Source organism: Cyprinodon variegatus, unplaced genomic scaffold (genome assembly GCF_000732505.1).
Source record: "Cyprinodon variegatus isolate N-32 unplaced genomic scaffold, C_variegatus-1.0 Scaffold504, whole genome shotgun sequence".
NCBI classification, from domain to species: domain Eukaryota; kingdom Metazoa; phylum Chordata; class Actinopteri; order Cyprinodontiformes; family Cyprinodontidae; genus Cyprinodon; species Cyprinodon variegatus.
The window spans coordinates 505,656-515,361 of record NW_015150957.1 but is presented as its reverse complement, the minus strand read 5'-3'; the positions used below and the strand labels follow the sequence as shown (position 1 = coordinate 515,361).

The 9,706-nt window shown below is 42.1% G+C and overlaps 1 protein-coding gene across 2 annotated transcripts; it reads right to left on the bottom strand.

The window, feature by feature from the left end:
- Positions 1-3,191: 3,191 nt before the first annotated feature.
- LOC107094742 (GTPase IMAP family member 4-like) lies at positions 3,192-9,414 on the bottom strand. Of its 2 annotated transcripts, none has more exons than XM_015390552.1 (2): positions 9,292-9,414; positions 3,192-5,314 (listed from the first exon to the last, which is right to left on the bottom strand). In XM_015390552.1, the coding sequence occupies exons 1-2, from the start codon at positions 9,296-9,298 to the stop codon at positions 4,563-4,565; spliced, it is 759 nt and encodes a 252-aa protein (XP_015246038.1). In that variant the 5' UTR covers positions 9,299-9,414; the 3' UTR covers positions 3,192-4,562. The 2 variants fall into 2 exon arrangements, with proteins under 2 accessions (XP_015246038.1, XP_015246037.1); XM_015390551.1 differs by lacking the exon at positions 3,192-5,314 and adding an exon at positions 5,321-6,928 and having other exon boundaries at positions 9,292-9,397.
- Between the last annotated feature and the right edge of the window lie 292 nt (positions 9,415-9,706).

Below are 9,706 nucleotides of genomic sequence, written 5' to 3'. Positions count from 1 at the left end.
GTTTGCACACTACAGAGCCACCGCGACGCTGCAGACTGTGTGTGTTAGACAGACTGAGCGCGAACTGCGCTCTGCACGTTTGAATCAGGGGCGTAGCTAAGTATTTGAGGGACGGTGGCAAATAATACATTAAAAATAAAAAACTAAATTGCAACCTTTTGGTAAATGTATTGTTTTGAGAAGCCTGTGAACATAGTGGCAGGTTGTTTTTACAGGTACAGCTTTTGGATCATCAAAGTTAGGGGGGCAGCTGGGGGGGCAAGGCTCCATATTGGGGGGTCAGCTGCCCCCCCTTGCCCCCCTGTAGATCCGCCCATGTCTACCTCCCATCTGTTCAGTTGCCGCAGTCACTTGGGAGATTGAGGACCTTGTCAAGCAGGCCCAACAGTCTCAGCCTGACCCTGGTACTGGACCCCCCAACAGAGTATTTGTGTCTCTATCCCTTTGTGCTCAAGTAATTAACTGGCTCCACAATTCCAAGTTTTCTGCCCATCCAGGTATCAGTTGAACTGTGGCTCCCATAAGTCAAGAGTTTTGTGACCCTCCTTACTGAAGGACGAGAAGGAGTTTGTTTTGGCCTGCCCGACCTGCGCTCGGAATAAGTCTTCTTATCAGCTCCCTACCGGATTACTTCAACCCTTGCCCTTTCCCAAGAGACCCTGGTCTCACATTGCCATAGACTTCATCACTGGACTTCCCACCTCTAAAGGTATGACCACAATTCTCACCATTATTGACCGTTTCTCTAAGGCCTGCCATTTAGTTCCACTGAGGAAGCTCCCTACAGCTTTGCGAACAGCCCAACTCCATGTCAAGCATGTCTTTCGCCTTCATGGAATTCCTCAAGACATACTCTCTGATCGAGGCCCTCAATTCATCTCACAGGTATGGAAGGGCTTTTGTTTGGCTCTTGGGGCCAAGGTCTCACTCACTTCCGGCTATCATCCCCAGTCTAATGGTCAAGTTGAGCGTATGAATCAGGAGTTGGAGGCCAGCCTCAGACGCTCTCCACTTCCAAGCCCACTGAGTGGAGCAAGTTTCTTCCATGGGTTGAGTATGCCCACAACGCCCATGTTTCAGCTGCCACAGGACTCTCACCTTTCGAGGGCTCCATTGGCTATCAGCCTCCCCTTTTCCCAGCTGAGGAGACTGCCATTGCCATGACATGACAGCTGTGGAGTTAAAAATTGAGCACTGAGAGTTGATATCCAAGGAAGAAAAGGTTTTATTTTACTCTGCAGAGGAGAACAACATGACCAGCTAAATGCAGCTCTCAGTGTTGTTTTGAGGTTGCAGCATCCCAACCCCTGCATAAAAAAGGGGACTCCCCACACATTAACTTTTCCCAAGAGAAACACTTTAGTTCATCAAAGGACAGAGATGACAATTGTTTTCTATTCACACTAGGACGTGAGAATCTTGACTTCCTTTCAAACCTCCTTCCTTTTCTTTCATCTCAACAAGGCTTCTAAGTAATCACTCATTTCAGGAAAAAAGAAAAGACAGACTTCACCTCACTCACAAACAGGTCAAGGAAAATAGCAGTCCACACAGCCCTCGGTAGATCTGCTGAGGAGAACCGTAGGTGGGCCGACCGCAGGAGGAGGGTCGCCCCTACGTTCTCCCCCTGGTCAAAAGGTCTGGCTCTCTACCCGGGACATTCCCCTCAAGGCCATGTCCAAGAAAATGTCTCCACGCTTCATTGGTCCTTATGAGGTGGAGAGGACCATTGGAGCATCCGCTGTCCCTCTTTGTCTCCCCTCTACTCTCAGGATTCACCCCACCTTCCACATTTCCCAAGTTAAGCCTGTTTTTTCCAGCCCCTTGTGCTCACCAGCCTACACGGTCTGCAGGATCATTGATGCCCGTCGCCATGGGTGGCAGTATCTCATGGACTGGGAGGGTTATGGTCCAGAGAATCATCCTGGGTCCCGGGATCCTTTATTTTGGACCCTTCCCTCATTAGAGACTTCCGCCATTCTCAGCCCTCCAGCTCTTCTTGAACGCCGGGTGGCGGTCATTGAGGGGGGGTACTGTTAGGAATCCAGTTTGTGTGGGTTGTTTTTTTTGTTTTTGTCTTTCTCTTCCTCCACCACCAGGTGGTGTCCTTTTCTCGTTTGTCCTCTCGCACACTTGCGGCTGGTCGGTTCATCACTGAGGACTACTTAAGCGGTGGACTGTCACTATGTCGACGCCAGAGTGTTTGCCAGTTTTGGGTACTCTAGCCAAGCTGAGATTAGCTGAGTCTAACTGAGTCTTTGTTTCTTTGAGTTCTAACTGTGTTTTTTGTCTTTGCCTATTGGCGGCAAGCCATCCTGCAAGCTGGATATTTTTGGGCCTTCTACCCCTGGAAGGATTGTTTGAGTCTCACACTGAGCAGGGGATTAACCTCCACAAGTTCTGTTCAAGACCTCCTGGATTCCAAGTGACAGTCTGCTCCATAGTGCCTCAGGAACCAACTTAATCAAGACCTGTCTGCCCTCCATTGAGTTCCTCCCTCTGGTTCACCCACACAAGACTGGATTCTGGGAAGAAAGTTTTCTCAATTCCCGTTTTCCCTGTTTTTTCAAAGTCTCCAAAGTCATCGTTCAAAGTTCCCACGCACCCTGAACTAACCTCTGATACTTCCCTTCCCACTTCCAGTTCCGGTTCACCAGTACCCTGAGTTTCCTGAATCCAACCCCGTTCATCTCCTCCATAGACCTATTAAACTTTTACCCTGGTTTCTCTGAGTGGTTTACTGCATGTGGGTCAGATCCCTTAAGAAAATCATGACAGCACTGAAGCTAAACGAAACTAAGCTACTATATAAACAAAGAACAACCTAAAAACAGTGGGGGATAAAATTATATCACAGTTCAACGTGGATTTTATGTTTTAGAACCATCATTTATCTTGAAGAATTTGGAACACGGTCAAATTAGCTTTTAGTGCATTTGGAATTGGTTCAAACTGATTCACAATGCAAATCCACAAAGTAAATAAAACATAGTTTGGCAAAATAATGTGTCATTAAATGACTTGCTTAATCAGAAATGTATACCTTTTGTTTATTGTTCTTAACCTTCTGGGATTTAGCTAGTACTAAGCAGACATAAGGTATTGATCTTAAATGATTCTTTAGTCATATTTTGGTATTTAAATGTGATGCGAAAATGAGGTTCAAATAAACATTAACATTTTATCTCTGTTAACCCTTAGTGAAAGAAAGCTAGTTTTGCTTCATAAAATAGAGTTTAAAACATGTCAGCATGGTGTACAATGCAGCTCAATTCAGTAGCTTTTCCTGCACAACAGTAAATGCACATGCAATGATCAAAAATCATCGAAGAACAAAAAAGCCAAATTATTCTCTAGAAACTCTTTCCAGCCCTTTCCTTCCTTTTGCCAGACCTCTAACCTTTGCTGATCTCTGTTTTGGAAAAGGCTGAGTTCCAGTGTTCAGCAGCTTATCATGTCACTACACAGCAGGGAGTTTCCTTTTGCTGCAGGTGCTTCACTCCAATTGTCTCTTCAGGCATATGAAAGTTTCCAAAACTCAGAGATAAATTTTATTAAGAAGTTAGCACCCAGTTCAACTTAGCCTTTGATCAGTCTGCAGATTCGGTTCCTTGGCATGTTGATCTCCATGATGGCACTTCTTTGATGTGACTGCCCCAAGATCAGCGCTGAAAGAGTTTATTTTTCTGTGTATGTTGGGGCTCAAATTGGTGGAATTCTCTTTAACAAAATGAAGACACTAGAGACGATTCTCTTCATTTGTCCAAAACCAGACAGGGGACAAAAAGGTTTATTGACAAGTCCAATTCATCATGCTTTCCAAAAATACACAGAAACAGATCTCATCATCGTCACAAGTCTTAAGCTTTTTCCCCAAACCCTCCTCCCTCCTAAGCCGTGTTTATATCTTCTCTGTAACATTGTGTGAATGTATGTGCACGACCAATACTATGTGGAAATCTAACTGGAATGTTTATGTGGTGTTTTGGCATGATAGCCTAAAAAGGAAAAATATGTTATTGCCAAGATTTCCTGGCTCATAAACTGTTATTTCCAGCGTACATGATCTTCTGAGCATTTTACTACCGAACCACAAATAAGACTAAAATATCATTACTTCTGCAGATATACCTTGTAATAAAGCAGCATAGGTATCCCTACTAATTTTTGAAATACCATTTGACTTCAGCATTATCAGCATTTAGTCATTCAGTTCTATTAACTATTTATGTATCTAATTTGGATAAATCATGTGGCAATATAAGCAATGTAATAGATAATTAAAATTTATGGATTAAACTAAAAGGCCAAAGTGTTCTCTAATAGCCCTGTGATGGACTGGGGGCCTGTCCGGGATGCACCCCGCCTCTCGCCCATTGACAGCTAGAGATGGCCACCAGCAGCCCTCGCCACCCCACTTGGGATTAAGCGTGTTAGAATTGGATGGATGGATGGATGGATGGATGGATGGATGGATGGATGGATGGATGGATGGATGGATGGATGGATGGATGTTCTCTAATATTCTCCTTCATATTTTTCCCATTCTTATATTTCATTATTTAAGCCCTCTTCTCTTTTTTTGAGTTTCTCTTTTTAAAGCTGCTCTTTTTCGGCCTTTCTTCGCTGTTATGGACCTCTTCACTTGTCTGTCCCCTTGTGAAGAGAGAGTAAAAATCAGACATTAGCCTTTCACACCCTTCAAGAATTCCCCTGGAAATGCTCTCTATGGGACCTTCTCTCTGATAACTCAGACTCCCATTCTGTGAGATCTCCTGGATCTTGTCCAGCAGTTCATGGACCTGCTCCCTGTCCTCCATCTTCTTGTTGTTGAACACATGGTACTTGCCGCTGCAGTTGCTCAGTAGCTTCTGAAGATTGGTGTCCTCTCTGATGAACTGAGCCATGTCAGTTTCTTCCAGCTTGTCTCCGTAGGTAAACAGCAGCATGGTATGCTTGGAGACATCCGGACTCAGCATCTCTTGCAGCTTCTCCATACTTTCCTCCTCCTCTCTGCTTAACATCCCCAGCTGAATGGTGAGCAGGAAGACGTGAGGACCAGGTGAGCTCAGCTTGACAGCCTTGTTCAGTTGTTTTTTCACCTGCTTTGCAGAAAGCTGACTACTGAAGAGTCCAGGGGTGTCCACCACAGACACTCTACGACCTTCAACAATGCCTTCTACCTTCTTAGATTTCAGAGTCAGAGGGGTCCAGATTAACCGGCATTCAAACTCCTTCTTTCCCAGGATGGTGTTTCCTGCCGAGCTCTTCCCAACTCTCTCCTGACCCACCAGCACCACTCTGAGGTCTGAGCCTGGAAAATACAGATTATATCAGGGGAGGGTGGTAGATAAGATATCCTTTATCCCAGTGTTTGTAAATCCTGCTCCTATTTAGACTCTATCCTGCAGGTCGTATACATGTAGGAGCTTGAACTTCAGGTTAGTGAAGTTAAATAAAAGAAATTTGAAGCTAAAGAAAGCTGCAAACAACTGAAACATGCAAAACAGAGACTTGAGAACGCATCAATGTAAAGCATCAATGTTTTGGCACATGGAGAACGGGCTTTACTTATGCTCTGATTGTAGCTAACAGAGAGGTTAAATGTTGATACTAGTGTGTACAGAACAACCCTTTATGCATGTTTAGATTTTTTGTACATTTATTCATTTGATTAAATTAAATGTGGAACATATAGGGAAAAAAAATAGTTTCTACTTTAGTCCTGATTTTTTCTTAAGGATTTTGGCAGGAAATACAAGTGAAGCTACATGTTAAGGAAAAACTAAATCATATTTAATACACTTAATTTTTCCTGCACTACAAAGGAAACCTTTTTACAAAAGTCTAAAAAAGAAACAAAATCAATAAATAACAGTTCATTACTTACAACATTACTTGATGTTTTTAAAGAGAAAGCAATTAGTATTAACAATTAAAACAAATATAACTAATTAGAAAATGTGGATTATGGTAATGCTTTAGCATAACAGAAGAAACAACATTTCACAGTTTCACATCAATAAATTTAGTTGTTTTCAAATTATGAGCCAATATTTTAATTGGTAAAGAAGCCATGAGAATCATTGAATGATACATTCGACTTTTTTCACGGCCTCTGATATAGCTTCAAATAAATCTTCCACTCCTTTCCCCGCTCCTGCTCCCATTGGCCGACCCTGGAAGCGTCCAATAGCAGCTACCTGTACACCTGCCCGGGTTAATGGGTTCTCTTCCTCTGCTCGTCTTCTTGCTTCCTCAAATCCCATACCTGGATTTTCTGCCAGAAGCCGCTGAGTTTCTTCTTTTATTGGTTTCTCTGCTTCTTCAAACATTTCATTGCTGAAACACCGTCCATCATTTCTCTGAACCATTGTGTTAATTTTTGACAGTAGCTGCTTTACTTGCTCTGGATCTCCATCCCTGTTGTTAAGGACATGGTATCCTCCCAGGCACTGATTGACAAACCTCATCAGAAATGGATTTCCCTCTATTATTTCTTCTATGGGACGTTCTTCTGCTTCCAGATCATCTCCACGGGTGAACAAAGCCATTGTGAAACGTGTTGCTTGGTCTCCAAACATCTGCTGAATGATATTTACAGTTTCCTGTTCTTCTTTGGTGAATCTCCCTGGCTGGATCACGACCATGAACACATGAGGACCAGGAGAAGCTAATGACATGCATCTAGTAATCTCTGTTTTCACCCCCTGTTCAGTTTTACTGGTATCAAAAAGGCCTGGAGTATCAATTACAGCCAGAGTTTGAGCACCAAACTGTCCTACTTCCTTCTGACACTCTGTTGTCAGTGAAGAAGTTGACAGCTTCGACTTGAATACTTTTTTTCCTAAGAGAGTGTTTCCTGTTGCACTCTTTCCAACTCCAGTTTTTCCAACAAGTACAATCCGAAGATGTGGCTCCTCTGAACCTGTTGGGAAATGTCAGAAATGTCTTATTTTGTTATTTTCAAGCTCTGGATCAATTTTACATCGATTTTTTTTACATTACATAACGATTTCCAATCCAGTCCATTGGTAGTAATCTATCTGTCTGTCTGCCTGTCTGTCTGTCTCTGAAGTGGTACATATACCTCAGCCTAACCACTAAAGGCTGATATATACTCAGAAACAAGGACGTCGGCGTGTGCGTCGCAGTGAATGCAAATGTGCCTCCGCCCCTGCCGCAGAGAGGAGTCCTCTGATTGGTCAGATCTTCATCCGCTCTACGCTATGCGTATTTCCTGTTTGGTACCTTACCGGCATGGTTTGTTTGTCTGGCCGCCATTGTGGAAAACGACTCATGAAGTTGGAGCAGCTAGAGGAGCGAGGTGCGCGAGAACGCTGGGACCCTTTTTTCACCTGGACCCCCCCCCCTTTTTAGCCCTCATGTCCCTCCGTTATCGCACAAACCTGCCCTCACTTCCTCTTCGCCTCGGCCGTATCTAGACCCACAGCTAGTTCCTGATTGGCCCTCTGGCGTTGTGGCGTGGAATAACAGAGCGAAAAGCTCACTGTGACACACTGCTGCGGGAGGAGAACCAGGCTTTATGCCTTTGCCTTGATGAAGTTTAGCAAAGTTGAAGTAGAGTTTTTTTCTTTTCTAAAGAAATTGTGATACAAATAAGCAGTCTAATTTTAAAAAGAAATGACGATATTTTTTAAATGTTTTCTGGTCGTGTGTATATGCTCTTCCTAATGGTTTTATTTCCCATTTAAATGATTCTATGTAGATCCAAAACAAAGGTAAAAAAAAAACAGTTCACCGTACTTTGTTTCCGAGACGTTTCTCTGCAGTCCAGGAAGCTTTTTCAATTCAAACAGTCAGAAACAGCCTAGAGTTCCAGGCGTTATACAGCAGCCCAACAAAGCCTTTAAAAACATGCAAATTGAAATGATCGAACGGGTCCACCACTTTGGAATGGGGATCGTTTGGCTTCTTTTGTTAGCCTGCAATGCCCCATACTTGTTTATGTTCTATATAGATGTCAAATTGTTAAAAAGACAAAACAATTGATCCTCGTGAGACAATGTTTCTTCTTGGGGTCAGGGTTATGTTTTGGACCAAGGTGTGAATTAAGTTTAGGTTAGGTTTAGGGGGGCGTTGAGTGGCTGTATGTGTTGCCATTACTGTTCTTACCTTTGGGATGATTTCCCGAGAATGCAGTACATTTTGAGGACTTATCGGTACTTGTGGGGACCAACAAGTGGTCGCCGTTAGAAAGGAAAGGTTATCTTTGGATAAGGGTTTAAGTTCATTACTAATTAATTAAGTTTAGGTTAGGTTCACATAAGGGTCTTGGTTAGGCCGTAGAAGTGAGTGGGGAATGAGTGCAAATTAATAGAAAGTCCCCAAAAGGATAGAATGACACAAAATGTGTGTGTCTGTGTGGGGCCAAATGCCTGGACCCCACATTGGGAATTGTTGTTTTTGGGTCAGGGGTCCCAATTAGGAATAAGGGGTGAATCATTTAACTAATGATAATTTAATTAGTTTTACCCCTTGATTTTATTGACCTATCAATTAACTACAACTTCCAGTTTTAGGTATTTAATATATTCATAATCTTCTGGTAAACTTGCAAAACATCTGGAAACTGTTCTGGGAATCCCGGCTTCTGCAAGCCTGAGGCATTTCCATTTTACCGTCACTTAATGATTCATCACTAAATCGTCACAAGCATGAAGCTGTTACTGTTCATCATTTAGGAGGTAAAAAAAACTTTACATGAAAATGAGGTCATAAAAAGTTCCATCCGGTTTTTCAGGTTCCGATCATGCATTTTTTCTTTAAATGTGTTCTGGGAAAACCATATAAAGTAAGCCAAAAAAAAAAAAAACATTCCCAGCAATATCTTCATGAACTAAATAGATAAATTACTTTCAAATAACAGCAAAACAATAAAACTAAAAGCCAAAAACCCTGGTCTCTGTTTAGGATGGCTACAAACAGGGTAAACATGAAGCCTGACATGTTTGAAACAGGACTTATGATGAGTACTGAAATTATCTTTTCACGTTAAGCATTTTGTGCCTTAACTCCTCTGCAAATAATGCAAATAATGCAAACAATGAACCCTCACACCAGAAACACCAAAACTAGTCAGTTCCTCATCAGATATTCTGTTTTTTTGTTTTTTAGGAGCCTGCTCTGAGGATCCCTGATTCAAACATTAGAAGTATAAGATTTAATTTAAGGAAAACTGTTCATGACTAAAATTATGACATTTTGAGGAACAAACATATAACTCAAAAGATAACTAAATTAACGTTAGAAAATTGAAGCTCTACTTACTAGCCATCTTTGTCTTTGCAACTTGTAGATAATTGTGATCTCTTTATCAGTGATGGTGATTTAAGGAGAGAGCTGCACTTACACACCTCCCCTTAGAGAGGTTACATGTCTAAAGAGCAATGCCAAGCCAGGTTTTTTGGTTTTGTGTTTTTTTTTTTGGATGATGACATAACATGCAAAAATGTCCTTTAGTTTATTTATGGTAACCACTTTGTTAGACAGCTGCATTCCTCCACCATCCTCAGGAATTCAGCTTTAAATTTACTTCCTCTCCAACTAAGTGGAAGGATTTTTCTTGTGGTAGATTAAATATGGGGTTAAATTTTTAAATATTAATATGTAAACTACCTCTAATCTAGATTAAAGAATCAAAAAAGGCTGCAGAAAAGTAATGCGCCGGTTACCTAAACTGGGA